The sequence below is a fragment of the Bombus terrestris genome, chromosome 6 (genome assembly GCF_910591885.1).
Source record: "Bombus terrestris chromosome 6, iyBomTerr1.2, whole genome shotgun sequence".
Taxonomy (NCBI): domain Eukaryota; kingdom Metazoa; phylum Arthropoda; class Insecta; order Hymenoptera; family Apidae; genus Bombus; species Bombus terrestris.
This window is the reverse complement of record NC_063274.1, coordinates 6,421,418-6,440,406: the sequence shown is the minus strand read 5'-3', so window position 1 is coordinate 6,440,406 and position 18,989 is coordinate 6,421,418. Positions and strand designations below refer to the sequence as shown.

General features: G+C 45.4%; 1 protein-coding gene across 1 annotated transcript; it reads right to left on the bottom strand.

Moving 5' to 3' along the window:
- Window positions 1-11,705: 11,705 nt before the first annotated feature.
- Window positions 11,706-18,305, bottom strand: LOC100643932 (cilia- and flagella-associated protein 43-like). The gene is made up of 8 exons (XM_048406555.1): window positions 17,744-18,305; window positions 16,709-17,555; window positions 15,997-16,627; window positions 14,915-15,740; window positions 14,265-14,548; window positions 13,434-13,859; window positions 12,471-13,335; window positions 11,706-12,268 (listed from the first exon to the last, which is right to left on the bottom strand). The coding sequence occupies exons 1-8, from the start codon at window positions 18,303-18,305 to the stop codon at window positions 11,706-11,708; spliced, it is 5,004 nt and encodes a 1,667-aa protein (XP_048262512.1).
- Window positions 18,306-18,989: the final 684 nt, after the last annotated feature.

The window sequence follows — 18,989 nt, the reverse complement described above, 5'->3', positions numbered from 1 at the left end:
GCGCAATACGGTTCCACGTTGAATTAATGGCCGGACATGCCGCCACCACCACCCTCACCCTCTTAGTACACTACCCTCGATCGCTTTGAACGCTTCTTTAGAGCCACGGGGTAAAAACGACTTCGTGCATCCCCCTCGAAGGCTGGCTAAAGGTTTAATCGGTATTTTTTCGATTCGGTTTGGAGAGCGAGGGTGACTGCATACTACTCCGTATGTCACTGAATACTTTCATGTTAATTTTTTAATACTCCTTTGCACGATAGTGGAGCTTAAAGAACCGAGGTTAGTCCTTACAGGGAAGAATATTCTTTTGAGATACTGAAAGCAATTTTCTTGTCGATTATGTTATTATTGTCGCGTACTACGATAGGTATAATATCATACGCAATAAATTTTGCACGCACACGTTACAAATTTATAGCTGTAGCTTCTGCATCAGCGAACGAGATAATAACGTTCGCAGCGAATCTGACGAAACTCGTTCCAAACTAATATACAACTCTTTCAAACGAAACCACAAAGGATTAAAAAAAAAAATCGGCTACCAAAAGCCATCGAAATCTTGCGACTTTTCAAGGAAGCGACGTCCAAGAACCCAAACAGCCTTCGACATTTACCCCGATCGACGTTAACGTAAAAAGGAACATCGAAACGCGTTCGAATCGAGCTCGGTTGGCGGCCCGGAAGAGAAGGGGGACTGCGCGATTTCGCGGCGAACGATGTTCAACCGACGCGCAATTGCATCCTCTCTTTCCTGTTCGGCAGTAAAACGATCCCCGCGTCTCGCGTCTCTCACGGTTCGCGGCGGCCGGTCAAAATTAGAAAAGTGCCGGTATAAAACCGAGGGAACGAGTTAGTTACAAGCTATGGGGCGAACAGCTGCCGCGTCCAGCGCGACTCGAACGTCGGGATATCACGCGAGAGAGATACGGGGACTGTGGGGCCGGAAGCGAGACGAGGAACACGAAGAACAGGACAACGCTGGATCTTCGTGGTGGAAATGGAAGAATGTGAAGAGGGAGAGGGAGAGAAGGCCGAAGACAACGACCCGCCACTCAGAGCCTCGTAAAAAGGACGGAATGTCACTGAATGACGGGCCGCGGGTCCATCGAGTCCGGTAAGTAATTCTTCGGCAATTACATAATTACTCGTGGTTAGCGGCTGCGCGTTAGACTGGTCGTGCTTGGTCGCGCGGACCAGAGAACGGTCGTTACGATATTTACTACTATATAATGGCTGCCCCTGCCGAGGAAGAAACGGGCCGCGCGAGCATCCAGGCTTCGAGGCGTCCTCGAGATGGCTGGCTTCTTCCCACTGCCACTGAGGGACAGCTGGATACTCGTCGTCATCTTCGGGGATCGACCGCTCTTTCCCTCCTTCGTCCAGTCGTTCGTTTGTACGTTGGTTCGTTCTGCGAACGTGAAACGCGTTTCCATCGAGCGCGATCACGACCGCGAGAGGCGGTAATTAGCATTCTACGCTGCTGATGGAACTGGAGACCGAGAGGCTGGAGGAAGTTTCTGGAAGAGGAGGTCATAGGGGAAGGGCGGGGATCTTTTCTTTTGTTTCGATTTGCAACGTTTCTGGTTGATGGGTTTAAAGTTGGTACTTCGCCATTCCTGCTACTCTCCACTTTTGTTGGTGTGCTCGACGCGAGACACGCTTTCGTGAGAATCTTTTTTATTCTTCTTTGTTAATTTTTCGCTATCGTATTATTTATAACGTAAAATTATCCTGTTGTTTCCTTCGAGTTCGTCGGATCCTCGTCTACTTCGAATACACTGAAATGTAAAATGATTCGGGGCGGAATTTTCTTTGGGTCTCCTCCGACGATCGCTAAGTTGAACGACGACACCGTTGATCGTGTTCGCAGATTTATGCGCGCTATAGCTCGCGGTTGATAGGCAAAGCTTCTAGATTTCGCTCGGCCATACAGTGGACGTTCGTCGGTGAAGGACGTTGCAGGGAATTGATGTAGCGTTACCAACACCGCGACGGGTGTAATGGATGTAGTGTTGCTGGTGGCGTACGATAAGCCCGCAGAATGGATGCACTTTTCACGCGTGTAACTTCCGCTCACAGCGATCCTCCTTCTCGCAATGTTCCAGGTGGTTTCCTTGTAATCGTGGTCACTTTTCTTGTGACAGGGGCCGACTTTATACCACGTAAGCTTACCCAGAGGAAAGGGAAAGGTTATCCAGGACCGAATGAACCGTCTTTCTTCGTCCTACGTTCTTTCGTATTATCGTTAAATTACGACGATTATTATCAAAAAAACTAAAATTCTATCAGCATCGCAGACCGATCGAACCATGTGAACAAGTAAAACGTAACGAGACAAGAGACACGCGTGTACCGTCGGCTAGTATTATAGAAGGCAGTAGAAGCAGTCACCGAGAGGGAGGGCCCCACGTGTAATTTCAGTAATTCCGCGGTCTGGGGCCGTTCACGAGGCCGCCAGCTCGAATGCTACAATTCGCGGGGCCAGAAACAGACGTATCCCTGGTCTCGCGAGCACGCGAGAGCCGCGATTAGTAATTTGAATCGTTACGGCCGTCATTCCCACCGTTCCTTCTCGAGGCCGTCCACTCTCGAACTCTGTACCGAATTCCGAAACAGGGGAACGCGTTACGAGTCTCCCATACCACCTCTCCCTCTCTCTTTCTCTTTCTCTCTGCCTGTCTTTCTCTTTCACATACAAAATGGTGGCCGGATCGACGTTGGAATCCTTCTAACGATGACTTTTGTACACGCGGACAGCAGGTAAATACGACGGAGCCGCGTTACAAGGAAAAGAAAACAAGGAGGACGTGGGGAACACGCTGGCCAAAACACGCGTGACCTGTATTTAAGGTGGTTTCTCCTCGGTCTCGTTCGAACGAACAGGGCTTCTACGTTTCTTTTCCATCTTATTTGCAAACTACCACCCCTTTTTTTGCGTTTCTTCCTCTCCTTTATCCTCGTATCGCTCGTTCTTCCTTTCGTTTCCTTTTCTCTTTCCGCTGGGTTTCGATAGTTGCCTCCGTTATTGGTCCTGCTCGATCGTTCTCCCTTGCACGCGAACGTGAGAACCTGGATCGCTTTTTAATTTTTACCATGCAAACGCGTGTTCTTCCTAGATCGATGGCTCGTCGGCGGGTCTCGATTCGCGGAATCTTGAGACAGTTGCAGGTATCGAGCAGCGAAATGTTGGTTTTTCGAAATATCGCTCGGTAGAAATTAGCGGATCGCCGCAAGCTATGACTTCCTGGTTACTTATCGCGCCATAAATGATTGCTGCTCGTCTCGTCTTCGGACTAATTTTATTCGCTATCCCATTTCGACCCTCCTTGTTCACCACCTTGTTCATTCATTTCAATTCGTCCATGTTCACGCGTGGATATTGCTATTTGAAATTACAAAAAGATTCGATCAAATTCTACGTTATACAGCCTGTAGCAGTGCTCGCTCGCGTCCACTTTTCGCACCGTCGAATCATCAAAATCCCTCCCAACGATCGAATACTCGCTAACAGCGACAAACGATCCGCTCCACCTTCTTCCATTCGCCAAACCTCTGAAAAACAACTGCTCGATAGCGCAGCACGTGAAACGCATCGAGCGTCTCGATCAGCTTTCCCGACATATTTATTGCACCCGGCCCGAGACTCTGACCCCGCGTGCGGTCCCGCGTACCAACCCCTAGCCCGAGGAGTCGTCGTCGCCGACCGGTCGAGGTTCGATTCCAATTCGATACGAACGTCGCGGAGGAAGGCGCGGAGAGCGTTGGTATCGGTCATCGGTAATAAATTTCGTGTGAAATTGCTGGTCACCCCGGGTCTCGACCCCGCTTCGAGAACGCTACGGGGTGGTGAGGAACGCCGACTCGGCCGCGAGGGTGGGAGAGGGCGCGCGACTTGGCCGTGCAAAAGCAAACAACAATAATAATTATTTCGATAGAAGAAGGGGCCTGGTAATATCTGTAATGGGCTGTTCTACTCGAGTGACCTGTCAGCCGGCGCTGAATTAATGGCAGCCGAGATTTCGCGCGGAAACGATCCGCGCCGGGGGAGGAAACGGCTGGATCCGTGGTTCCAGGGCTGCAAGCGGAGGAAGAGAGAGCCGATCGTGGCTCACGACCGTCCACCTGACTCGTTACGCTGTTTATGGCGGGCCGGGAACGTTCTACCGGCCCTCGTAATCGTATTTCTACGTGTACGCTCGTAGACTGCGTACTCGAGTCTGTTTCTATCCGCGACGTCGATATACCGGCCCGATGCCAGCCGTGAGATGTTGCTCGTCCGTATCCTGGTGAGTCCGAGTCGCGATCGACAAAACGATCGTGCTAAAGTTCCTTCGGCTGCTTCTCTGTGTATATACGCTTGGTCGAGCAACGTATTTTGCACGTGGAAGCATTCGAGCGAATTTAGAGTTGGATTTTGAGATTTCTGGCAACTCTCGACTCTCGAGGGTCATCGATGTCTCCCTTAATGACTTTGTATCGTCGTGATGATCTGAAAGGTAACTGGAATTATCTTTGACGTCAAAATGAGATAATCTCTGCCTGCGATATTAGACTGGGCCTCTTGCATAGTATCTACTTCTAATAGTTTCTTTTTAGAGCTTGTTTCTAGCTACGAGTAGCATATGATTGATCGACTAATCAAACATTGCTGAATTATAGCTGCATCATCGGCCTACATATGCAAATAAAGGATACTTTACCGAGTTTCTGTGCCACTCTTAACCCTCCACTCATCGATCAAGGGGCATAAATCGATCGAGCATCACGGTGAATACGAAGCAGGTTAAACTGATTTCCTTAGTATAAAACGATTAACAAGAAGCATGGGAAAGAACGGCGTAAGAGGAAGAACGTGGATCAACGAAGAAACATTTTCGTGCAACCAGCAGCACGCAGTTGCTCGTCGAGGGCATGGCTTCGGCCGCAACATTGAAAGAAGCTCGCAGCACGCTGGTGCTCTTGTGCACGCGTAATTTTCATTCGTGAGTCGCGTGCGGATCCTGTCGCACGCGATACCATGTATATATTTTCCATTTCAAGTATACTTCCCTTCACTGTATCCCGAAAACTTATTATCTCTACTATTAAGTAACTTAATATTTGATTCTGTTTCGTATACTCCCATTGAAGCTTCTTCGTCTTATTGTCACGTGTAACACCATAATTGGAAGGAACGCGACAAAGTGGAAGCTTTTTACTCGTTAAATATCATTTTTAAGACGTTACAAAACTAGCAGAACAGCAACAGAGCACAAAGAATTCAGAGTAAAGTACAAACAGAAATTCTATGGGATATTCTAGCAAACTTCTCTCCACCACTTTCCAATTATATTTCCTGAAATAGGTGCCATCGATTGGAACGCGTGAGAACAGAGAATTGTTAGGAAAAGTAGGCTGAACAGAAGCCATCTGGTGGCAGGTTTTCCCATGGCAGAAAGCAACGTGAGTGATAGGTACAACGAAGGTCGCTGGGAACGCCAGCAAGGCGGCAGAATCCGACGCTAATTAAAAATCTGCCCATGGAATATATTATCGCTGGTATCATAGTCGCAGGAAAACAACGCCCATTCCAGACTCCGATTTGACACTTCATCATTCGTGGAGCATTCGGCACCCTGTCATTAAAACGAGATTAGACTCGAAATCGTAATGGAGCAACCTCCCATACGTCCGTCTTCGCCAGGGCTCGAACGTTTCAAAGCGGTAAATCGCGCGTTAATTTTCGGTCATTACGTGTATCGGAGGTTGAAAGAGCGGCTTTGTATCACGTTGCTTTTCTTTCCTTGACGCGTTGATATGCGTCGAACGCGCGATGCAAAGTTGATAAATTTTCGTTATTAATCTCTAGTCAGGAATTAGAGAAATCCTTGATATAATCTTCAAAAATTATCACGTGATCAATTTTTGGTAAACTGTTAGAAAGTTCGTGCAATTTTCTCGTTTTCAGGTTCGTCCCTCTTGTTACCTCTTGCAAAAAAAGAATTCAATTTTCTTATCGTAACAGGTAGAGTTTGCCTACGTCGAATAACAAAATTGAATATCAAGTTCGCGATGCGATTCGATCATGTAACGAGACGTAATACACAAAAATTTGTGTACTCAAAGAAACGAAACACGAACCGTTCAAACTAAAATGAAAAATTGATTTGCATAGGGCAAATAGTATTTGAGAAGAACAAAGGAACGAGACAAACTAGTATATTAGAATTCGTAAGATGGAACTTAAAAATACCAAGCAAGAATGGTCTTCCTGAAATAATCTGTGACAAAATATTTTTTCTTATATATACATGGTATGTATTGATCAAAAGTATATAAAACAAACAGATGTAATCTTGCACATCCGTATTTACAATACACAACAAATATGGCACAAAGGAATTTGGTACAACGGTGCTCGCAGTACAATGTTCCAACGTATTCAAAAATATAAACGGACCAAAGGACATAAAACAAAAAAAGTACAACGAAATCCTGCGCATCGATGCTCGTACCGCGAAGCAGAAAAAAAAATTGGTGGAACGCGTAAAATCGGCGAAAAGCTCGCATAACAACCCCATAGTGAAAATTTAGCGGTGCAGTCTGGACTCGAGACAAACCGTGGTGGTCCTGACTCTGTTCAAAATAGCCGTTTCAAGGCGTGTTTCGAGGTTGGCTGGATACCACGACGGGACGATGTAACGTCGTGGCCATTCAGTCCAATCCAGCGAAAAGGAACGAGGGTGGCGTTTCGTGGCGTTCCATCCGACTCGTGGCATCGCGCATTGTGGATTCGCGCATACGTAAGTGCATCTCTCCGGAATATGCCGACACGCAGAAACACGTCCAAGCTTTACGAGGATTTATGTCACGCTTAGGCACCGGTCCACTATGCGAAGCATCGATAATGCAACCTCCAAACACACCCAAACACGTCTACGAAATGGAAGCTTCCGAGCTCCTTAGCACGTCGCGTTTTGCTTGCTTAATATTAGATATATTCCATTTCTTTTCCCACGTTGCCGATATCCTAATACAATCGCCATCATTCTCGAGTTTGTCGCTTAGATCTGTTAATGTAATTCGCACAAACGCAGCTTTACAGTGATCGAACGTAAAGCGCGATTTCTGCCACACGAGATCGTCGGCCTTTCTTATCGAACGACTCGATAAAAAATTGAACTCCAACCACCGTAATCACCGTCAACGTTCGTTCCTCGCTATTCCCCAGAAAGTATTATTACCATGTTTCGAAACCCACCCCGTGATCTTCGTTTAAAGTGACTGACATTAGGCACGCGACGTGCAACGCTCGGACATCGCATCGTTCTAGGTTTCTGCAAATGGTCCACGAAGTCACGGTACCGAGAATCGTCCATGGTTTCTACAAAATCGAAGTTATTCCGACGTTACCCCGAACGTACCATCGTCTCCGTGGTAAACCTCGACGTCCTTCTCGTCTTTCTTCTCCTTTCGAGCGAAACAACGTAGCCGCTCTTCGTCGCGAAAATGAGAGTTTACTGCGCGTTGCAACGGGTCAGGGGGGGAAAGAAGAACGCTCCTTTGTCTCTTTATGGTCTGAAAGTGGCCCATGGAGGAGCAGGCGCACGAACGGCCGTCGCCATCGACGACCAGCCCGTCTTCTTCGCGGACGCCACGAAGAAGTACGGTCGGATAATAACGAGTTTCGCTGTCGTCCCTTTCGCCCTTCGCGTAGCGCGAGTCGTAAACTCGACCTCGCTGCCAGGCTCTTACTCTCCTCCCTCTTCGAGTTCCCCCTGCGTCGAGCAACGTTTTTCTTCGCCGCTCGATGCCGGACGATCGCGTCAAATTTTTATTGCGCCAACCGGACTGTCTCGCGCGATCGTCCAACCTTATACGGAAGAGGGTGACCGAGCAACCGGTGAACTTCAGGATCAAAGCGAAGAAGTAGGAAGTTCGGTTAGATCTATCGGCGATGGTTGCAGGATTTTTCTAGCCGTCAAGAGTCGAAGAATTATCGATACGTTACGTACACTTGAACGATTGAACGCTGGTATTTCGATGCTACACTGTTCAGTAGGTGACAGTGTTCAGAATCCAATTTTCCGAGGTTATTAAAAATTCTAGTTGAAAATATCAAATTTACAGATAGGTATCTTTGTTACAATGATACGATACCTTTTCGGACGCCCTCTCGTTCGCGGTAAATAGATCTCTTAGAAGTAGACATCAAGAGAAATCCTTAATTCTATTTACTTCTAACCAATAATGCGAGAAGTATCAAGTTCACACGTAAAGTATTGCAACAACAAATATTTCATGTAGGTCTACGTCCGCTGGTACTAAGACGTTACAACGTTGATAAAAAGGAGGGTTTTAAACGACCTCGGACGGATGGATTAAAATATAAACATGAAAATGGTACGAATATATTTGGCGAACGCGTAAACAATTTTCTCAATCGCTTACCTAATTCATTCTTCTTCGTAGCATGCTACGAGCAAATGGAACCAAGAGATTCGATGAGAAAGTCTACTCAAGCCGTATCAAACCCACACGACGTAATGCAGGCGGAACACAAGGTGTTCGAGCCGGTTGAAACAGTACGAGACAAAGACAACTAAAGACATCACCTGCTAAGATATACAAAATCACGTTCTTATTTGATGTAATAAAACACAGATGAATTGAAATAAAATCTACGACGTATTGCACGTGTATTTCATAAGTGACACGACCGAATTCATTCAAACGTGAGTCCAAAGATTACGCATATACGTTCGTAAAACTTCTCAGCAAACGAAATCACTTATCGTATAACATCAACTAGCGTGATAAAAAATTAACAGCTTCTCCAACAACTACGTAACATCGAACGAGCATCAACCGGTAGCCAAGGAACGCTCGAGGTGGAAAAAGAAGTGATATTTTTTTAAACGCGCGGAGCATCGGCAGCGGGCGTAACGCAATATTCCAACGGAGGTATTTTTCCCCGGTGATCGGTTAAAAGTCGGCCGCTGGGGGCGGCGGCGCACGGCGGGAGAAGACGCATTACCAGATTGGCTCGCGCCGCTCGCATTCACCCAGTCTTTTACATTCATGAAGCTTTTATTCGCTTGATTTGACTATACGCTTCGTATTCACGGCTCTCGATTTGATTTGCATTGATTGGAGTGCCAGGTTTCCCGATAACCGGCTGCGCCCCCCTTCCGTGCACGTCGCGCGACGCCACCGCCGGTAATATGGCGCGTATGTGCCATCGTACGCTGCCACCGTCCTCTTCGCAGCTAATTCCAACCGTGGAAATCGTTGCTTCGAGCTGCCCGGGCAGCAGAGTGTGTTCTATTAACTGAAATCTTTTGCTCGCAGGCGAAAACTAATTATTCTCTATCTCCTTGTATTCTTAGCTTCTTCGCTCGCGTAAATTGCTTTTGGATTTAACGAAGTATACGTAGAAATTCTTTCATCGGTGATCGATATGTTTCTTCGCCTGGATGATACAATTTGAAGTAATCTTCAGGGTGGCGTTACATCTTTTCTGTGTCTCCAGTGTCAATTTCAACTTTTTTTTTTTTTATGTAGAATATAACTTCGTGTGTTAGAAGGCGGATAAGAAGTTTAATGATTTTAAGCAAAAAGTATTTTCCCCGTGTAAATAACGCAATTTGTATAAATAACACAGTAGACCACTATTAGTAACGTCTTAACGTTAGAGTACGCAATAGTGCGGATAAGTAGATGGAAATATCTTTCCAGTTACACGCCGTTATACGGGTTTAAATTTTATTTCGTGCTCTTTAATCTCGTTGGTACTACCGATCGAATGTTCCACTCGGCAAGCAACAGAAATTGTCGTAAGTGGCACTATCGTAACGGCGACTTTATGTTTTTGCGTAATGATGACAGTATTATGTCGATGTGAATGGCGAAACGATGATTAATCGATCGCCGGTCACAGATATCCCGAATTCCTTAGCCCGTCACGGCTACCGCGGCAACAAAAAAAGGAAACCGATGAATAACCTTTCAACCGACATAATATTTGGGGGACAAAGCCACCCTGGGTGCCAGCGTGTTCATTAATAAAAATCATACGATCGTTAGGGCGAAGGTATTTACAATTCGAGATCGAAGGCTTGCCCTGTCTGTCATTTTTTATGGTCATTTTTTCGAAACGATGGAAATTGCGTGGTATATAAAAGGAAAGACGAATCGAACGAAAAAAATAAATTTCCCCTTTTGATATTAGTATGCTATCTGATTTACCTGCTCAGATAACTTTATTAGGTTTTTTACACAAATTTACTGCATTCTCCGGATTAATTTTTCGAAAAGTCGTTCTTACGGATAATTTTTTCGATCTGAAAGTGTTTACTTTATACTTTTTTCCAAAAGAATTTATTTCTCTTACAACCTGTCCTTAAACGTTTCTAAACTTTCTACCTGTAGGTACAGTAGCACCTGCTCAGAGGAACACGGTTTCGTTAACCTAACGGCTGCAACCCTCGCGTTTCCCAACTACACAAAACACGAAACATCATTCGTTATTCTCAAACACTGACAAAAGTATGCTGCTCAGTTGTCATCCACCAATGTCCTCGATCTCGGCCTATAAAAAATGAATCGAGCCAGCTCGGTGACCAAAGAGGACGATCGACACACTGGGACAACCAAGAATCCCACTTTCTCCTGGGGAAAGAGGGTGCGAGAGATCGGGTGCGTTTAATCGTCGCACGATGAGTCTGAAGATTCTTTTTTCTTGGTCCCTGGAGAGTGTAGGGGGATAGACCGAAAAGCGAGTGCAGCTGGGAAGATGTCGGACGAAATTGATTCGTACGCTTCGCGGTTCGCGGCGATCCAACGCGGTAGATCATTCATCTCGCGGCTCTACTATTAGTACAGTTATTTATGGTGAAAAAGAGTATAGATCGTGGCGACTATTATGCATCGCGGGTCCCCCGGGTGATTTATGTGCCGCTGCAAATTGCCGCTTGTCCTTTGTGAGACCGAGCAAAGCGAGCCTGATTAAATCCTTTCGAGCGGCCGTAACTCAGCCGCGTTTAGAAGGTGGTCTCCGTGATACAATATATGCCGTGGACACGGGAAAACGTCGGTAAACTTTATGATTATCCTGCGGTCGAGCAATTGGAGATCTTTAGACTTTCACGATGAGAGCAAATGCTATCGAGACGAGGAGAGTGAACGATATATTTTTATTCTTCTTCGATTAACCCTTAACTACGAAACGTCTGTATTTTTGCTGTTACTACAGATCCTATTTATGTATATTGAATTTAACTACGTATACTGAATATATTTATATTCGTTTAATTTTCCTTAATTATGTTTAATTAAAAAATCTCATATTTGTAAAGGTACAACGATGGATGAAATCCAATTAATCGCAAATAATTTGTCATTTTGCAATGGAGATAATACTGAATTTAAATGCAGTCGTAAAATAAATACCGTTTGGAACAGGAGCGCGTTTCGTTTAAACGAACGGTGCTCCTCCTGTCTATTTCTATTCATTCGATCCATCCCTTTGACCCTTTAAATAAATCCAACCTCGCAAACCTCTCAAAACTCTAAATCGCGCGCTTCAAAAGCTCTGTGCAATTATCGAAATTGTGCTCCTCGGTTTCCTTGTTAGTTTCGCCGATTTCGTTCCCTAATGATTTACTCGTGAATGTGGCGAACGCAGGAAACAAATACGAAAAGAACGCAACAAATGAACAGAATTAACAAGGACACTTTGGAAGCTCGTCCTCCTTCTCCGCGTCGTTATCATCGAGCATCCTGAAATGGAAGGTCGGGTATCGCCTGAGTCTAAGCAGTTCGTGCTCGGTTTGCAGCTCGATCAGCTCGGCGTAATTATCCTGCAGCTTCTTGATCAGTTCGGATCGGTGCATCACCATCCGCAGCTTCCTCTCCGCGTGCTCCCGCTGCTTGGCCTCGGCGATAAGATCGCGCCGGTGCTCCATCTCGCACCTCGCCACGTTCATCTCCAAGATCTGCCGATCGAGCTGCTCGTTCTTGCTTCTGACGGCGGCGATCTCCTTTTCGATCGATTCGAGCCGAGCCTGGTGGTCCTCCAAGATCTTACCGAACTGTCGTTCCACTGTTGCGATGTCCTCCTCCAATTGCTGCGGCGTCTTCTCATCTGGAAGCCCTTTGGCCTTGCGCTTCAGGTACCGTTGCATCTCTTTCGTCACCGTCACCGATTCCGTGAACTTCAGGTCCTCCCGCAGATCCTCCAAACTCTTCTTCTGACACTCGTGCTCCCATTGCTTCAACAGAGTACCTAGAGAATTGTCGCGTGCAAGATACACAATTCATACGTGACATGGTCCATCATGTACAAACTCACAAGTTCGTGTCGAATGATATCTATATTTATAGGAGATGAAAAGATGGAAAAATGCAAATACACGAATGTATATGTAAGTATACGTGCAATAAGTACGTATGTACATGAGTATACCAAAGTGTTAGGAAAACGGTACCTCTCTGAAAGCTCAGAAGACGGGATAAAGCCCGCAGCTTGCACTCGCCAGCAGCTCTAATCAGCTCGTTTACGTTTTCGACAGCCGTTTTCGAAACAAGAACCGCGTTCTGCGTGTCGTTTACGTCTCCTTCGAGGCGGACCTCCACTTGCCCCATCTTCAACACCAACTGTATCTCCGCGTCCAACTCCTCGATCCTCCGACATTTCCTAGTTTCGATCAAACTCTTCTTCATATCCTCCACGTCGGCTTTGCACTTCTCTATCTTCTGTTCGAATCCAAGGATCACGGCCTCGACATCCGCGATCTCCGCCTGCTGTCCCTTGATCTTCAACTCGAGATCGATCTTGGTACGTCGCAGACGAATCAAGTCTTCCCAGTGGGAAGTTTCTATGGCCGCTGGAAGAATAACTGGTCGAACGTCCAAATGATTCAAGATCCTCAGGTAATCTTTGCATTCCAATGGCAAGTAAACGCACGGCAATCGGGAGACTACATGACTGGCTAAATCGTACAGGTCGGAAGCCTCGAGATTTTTCGTATTTATTCTCGGTCTGCGATTGTACTGATGTTCGAGGAGCTCGACTTGCAATTTGTTCAGAGAAAAGAATTCGGATCTGAACCTTTTGGCGATAGATTTTTCTTTGTTCACGAGGGATCCGTATTTAGCGACCATTTCGTCGTTAACATGGCGAAAACTGTTAAGATGATCGTTTAGTACTTCCTGATATTGTTCCTTTTCCACGATTTGCTTCTTCAGTTTGTCCTCTTCTTGCAAGGCCTGCATTCGACGATGGATTAGGATCAAACCGCGGATATATCGTAGATTCAACTGATTTATCGCTGCTTCGATATTCAGCTTGAACTGTGAAATATCAGAATTATATCGATATCGATCGATTTACCTTTCTCTCTTTCTTATACAAAATCGTTCCACTTTTTTCTACCGATAAGCAAACTCACGTGAAATAGTTCTATCAGCTTCCCATTGAACTTGTCAATCCCGTCGTTCAAAAGCTCCATGACCCTCCCATACTCCGCCTCCAACATCCTGTTGTACCGCTCGCGTTCCTCCATAAGGAATTGCACGTCTTTCTCGTACTGTTTCACCGCCGATATATCTTCGGACGTATAGTCTTCCGGCTTCTTCTCGAGCATGCAAGCCGGCTTGGGGACGTCTATCTTGATAATGTCCTCCCATCGGACCTCCAGCACGCCGTCCATCATCGCCATTAGGGCACGCTCGCGAAAATCATCAGCCAGCAACAATAATTTGATTCGTTCTTCCTCCGCCGCCTGCTTGTCCAACAATTCCTGCTGCGACGGGGAAACGTACGGTTTCGCCTTCACCTCGTGATCCAGCACCTTGATAATGCTCTCCGGCCTTTCCTACGTGCGAAAAAGGAAACTGAACTGCCCGCGAACTTGCAGATAAAGATGGCACCTCTGAGACTTTACGAGCCTCTCGATCTAAGGTGATTATTAAACGATCCACGATGTGATCAAGAATGGTGAAGAATAGAATAGACATTCAATTTGTCGAAGAAAGCACGAGTTCCGAGAAGTTTATACAATTGTATCATTTCATGTCACTGTGATATACCATATAGTAGACGAAAGATTTTTGGAGAGTTTCTTGATTGTATAATGGCCTTAATTTACAAATTGACCGTTCTAACTTCGAAGGTGCAAGAGGATCGATTGATCAATTGATTTACGAAAATTGAAGTAACTCAATTCATTGATAAATGTTCAATTTGTATCGAATTATTTTATAAAGTACGATACGTTTACCTGCCAGTGCCAAGCAGGATCAGCAGGGATGTGTGGCACGTGTCGGTTGAACATGGTCCTCAATTCCGTGTCGATATAACGTATCCTGTCGATCCTCTCGCTTATCACTTTCATCTCCCTCTCCTTTGTCGCATACACTTCATCGAATGTCTGGTTGAAGAAGGCGCGAAGTTTCTTGCTGTCGTGCAACAGCAAGTGATTGTTTATCATCACCTGGCCGAATCCGTAATATCCAATTTGAGGATAATAAGGTGACTGTTCGATGTATCGGTGTGTAGTCGTGCCTTTGAGAGAAAATGAAGGCGTTAAAGTGACGGATAACAGAATTTAAAAACGAAACTCACACAAAGAAGAAAAACATTCAGCTGTGCGTTAAACAAATAAATTTTGTTCGCGCAGATTTTCCATAAAATTTACAATTTTACTCGAAACTTATGTCATTCTATACCGACCGATGCAATCGAAAATAAATTTAATTTTTACTATAAAACACAATTGTAAAATCTGATATGTCAATTCTTTCGATACGAGGAATAACTATACTTATTTACCATTTAGGTTTCTAAAGAATTCAGTTTCGTCACGACTGTCATTAGTTTAATTCGTATTACTAAAAAATGTTCTTTATTAAAAAAAACATCCACTCTTGCCTTGCATCGCCCTTTGTTCCTCCAAGTCTGCCTTGACAATGGCTATCTTCTCGTCCTCCAGTTCCTCCTGATCGTCGTCCTTCCCGAATAATAAATCCAATCTTCTCTCGTGCTCATAGTACACCTTCTGCTTCTTATTTAGCTCGACTTGTAGCTCTTCCGCGGTATAAACCCTCCAAGGTTCAAACTTATCGTGCTCCAAAATATCATAGGCGGTTTTCTTGCAAAAATTCGCCCACTGGAAGTGGTATTTTTCGTCTGTCGCTTCGGAGAACTCGGGATAATTGGTAACCTGTATGGTACCAAAAATGGTGAACAGACATTTCCCCAGAACCTGTTGAGGGTCCCAGAAAACCTTGCGAATCCATTTTGACACCCTACGCGTCTCAGAGATATTGTGCTCGAGCTCCAAACGAAGATCTTCACAGATGTCGCGGCCTGCTTTCAATTTCTGATCACGGCTCGTGAGATCTAGATCGAAGGATGACACAGGAAGTTTCTCTATTTCCGGACTGGTGTCGTTCGCATCCAGTAACTTTTTCACCTTGCCTCGTAGGACTTCGAAGTCTGCCAAAATTGCTGCTCTTTCTTCCTTACATTTTTCTTCTTCTTCTTTCAGCTGTATCTCATCCCTCCAGTCCGACCAGGTCTTGTCACCCTGTCTTGGATCGGGGAACTCGTACTTTGGACGCGTTAATAACTCGTAAATCGTAGGATCGAGGCTGGCATAGTCCGACTGGATCTTTTTCTTCAGCCTTTCGTAAACTTCGTATTCGGATTTGTACAGCGGTTCCTTGGAGGAGGTTAGTCCTGATTGCGAGAGATCCTACGCTGGAGGAAAGAAGGGGAAATAATTGTAGAAAGAGACTGGAATTATATTTATTATCGTCTCTAAAAAGGCGGGAAATACGATATTCAAGCAACGATGAAAAGACTGAAAAATTCGTACGGCACTTTACGTACACATTGGCTCACGAAAATTTAAAATGTTTCGATTGTAGCAAATTAATATACTAGGTATAATACTACCGCTTTGTCGTATTTCCCGCTTAAAAAATAACAGCGAAACCAAAAATAAGAACCTTTCTTTCTCCAACGATACCGACCAACGAGCCATCGTAGCCCAAACAAACGATCAAGTCGCCTTGTCTATTCGCCATAGCCTTGATCGTACCCAAATCGGACCTATGGTGCGTCATGATATGCGCCACTACTCGTCGTACCGTTTTATCCCTGATCAAGACGCATCCATCGAGAGCAGTGGTAACGATCCATGATCGATCGACGTACAAATTAGCCACTTTAACCTGATGTCCCGTCGCTAAACCATCCTCCATAAATATTTGCTTAAAATCATGCACCCTCTGCACTCGTAATTGACGCGTCAGATAAGGAGATCCTATGAGCAACATCGGATTTCCAGGGACGTGATAGAGAGTACGATACACGCCAGGAAGTTTCAACGACTGTAGGCAGTCGGTGATCAAATTTTGTTCCGATGACGCTTCGTATAGGTCCACGATCTGTCCCACGTTGTAATGTTTCGCGCCCACGTAAAGAACAAGGACTCGCAGCTGCCTGAATCCTTCGTAGATCAGAAGATCCGTGATCATGCGACGAACTTTGATCAACGTTACCGGGGTGTACATCTTGTCGCGCTGAAGACTTACGCAGTAACAGTTGCCGGTTCTTTTCTCGCCAGCGATCATGAATCTGTAGTTTTCATGACGGTATCGTGAACGCTCCAAGATTAAACCGTTTAAAAAAGAAACAATTTTCAAACAAATACGCTACCTTCCAGTGTTTGAAAACTTGATTAAATCTATCGGCGTTCTCTGCAGCCTCACTCGAGCTACGATCCTAGGTTCGATCGGTTCGGTAAAGGTAACGAACACCACTTCGCCGTTTTCCGTTCCCAACACGACTAACGGAAAATCTGGATGTGAAACTTGACAAGTAATTTCACTTTCAATTTCTGGATCGATGGAAGATAACGGTTTCCCTCCGTAACACTCGACGACGATCAACTCTTTCTTCGCATCGCAGATGACGACGAGATGATGGCACCAGGGATAGATAAAATCCGCGAACCGATAGGCAACGCCGTAATTGAGAACCATAAGAACTTTAGGAGCCGCATCGTCTTCGGTGAAGTCGATCTGCATCAAATATCCCTCTAACGTGGAGTAGAAGAATCGATTTTCGTTCGGATGAGTCACCAGAACGTACGGCCTTGTTTCTGACTTCACGTACCATTCCTTCCGCCACGAACTCGTTCTCGGGTTCCTCGTGAAGAAACGAATTTGACAGAAGGTCGTTCGTAAGATAATACCCTCTCGGAACCAGGCGACTATCGGCAATTCCATGTCCGTGCAGATGTTACATCGTTGGGAATACACGATACGATTGATGCTACTGCCATCTAAGTTGCTGAGAAAGACGTGGCCGTTGACGTCTGTGATGGCTAGCAGCGGTTCCGTAGATGTTGGACTCCAGTCTGCCCACAGGATCGACGTATCTCTCGGTAGCTTTATCTTGTGATCTGGAATACGAAAGTTGGAATAATTTGCTTGGAAACTGAAGAATCTTAAAATAACATCGAGCCAGTTTTGGAGAGTTGCCATTGCCAATGGTTCGTCGGCTATAATTTTTCATAAAGTCACGTTACACTTTTACGTATGTCCAAGAGCGACTCCGTTCTCCTTAAAATTTGATAACATTCTTCGTTCGGTTCGTTGAACAGGGTAAGATTTATCGATCGATCGTTTAATCCTAATCAAAGACCGAAGTCGATCGAATTTAACAATAAGAAGCAAAAAACGCTCTTGCCTTTCACAATGGCGACTTTCCCAGCGATATCCACTTCCCACGTGTACAACTGTCCGCACGTCCTGCCCAGTTGGCTGACAACGGTGGGTCCGATCTGAGTTATCTTCATGATCTGTCCAACCTCGTCGCGTATAAAAGTATTCACGGAAATAATCTTCTCTCCGGTTCTCCAATTCCAAATGGTCATCATAAAGAGAGGATACGATCCAATGGAAATCAAATGATCTCTCTGGGCAAATGCAGTGGTTAAGTATCCGGAAGCGCATCCACCGGTACATTCGGCAATTTTCGACATCGACGGGTAAGAAAAGACGAGGATTCTCGGTTGAATGATCTTCTCCGCAAAGGCGAACACGGACAGTGTCTTGTGAGCGGAGAGACACCGGACGCCCTCTCCAGTGTCGTGATTCCAGCACCAGTAAAAACTCTGTTTCTTCTGATTGATGTTGTAGAACACGATGAGAATACCGGAACACCATGCTAGAACGTCCTTCGTTATCCAGACGATGTCTTCGAACTTGTTACCGCGTATCCAAGCGGGCCTCCAGTTGTTGTGATTCATCTTCTTAAGTAATCGACGTTACAAGAAGCGGATAACCTTAATAGAAATCTCTGTCTAATTGCGAGAATTTCATGAAAGCTAATTCTTGGAAAACAGTCGAAGAAGCATACGACGACTTGACGTTTAAGGTCGGTTCACAATGAGCTGCGTTTGCGAGTCAGAGAAAAAGCGACTCGAAATCTGTCTTTAATAAACATTTACTATTTTACGATACAGCGATACAGTCTAATGATTTGAGAATAAAATAGAATATATAGTGAAATATTATGTGTCAAGAATCGAGAGTATTAGCGAAAAAAAAGAAGGAAGGGAAAATAGCAAAAACGCGGAGGAATAGAAGACGAACGGTGACGAAAGAGCAAACGGTTGGCTCGAATCCTTTGCCAGAAGCCAACGGGGTCGGCCTCGCAAGAGGAGTTTGGCAGGCTTAAGACAAAAGGTGATTAGGATACGCGCAGTCGATGGTGGTTTATAAAGACCCCCATAGCGTGGCGTGATGAGGTCAAGCAGCGGGGAGTCATTCGTATACCAAGGGCCGATCAAAAACTTATCCTTGCCACGTGATATACTGCCCGTGGATACCTGCCAACCTCTTTCTCCCTCTTTTCCTCCCTCTGTTCGATGACCTGATCCTCTGGCTGCCTACCAAACCAAGTCGTTCCACCGTCAGTGATGGACTCAACA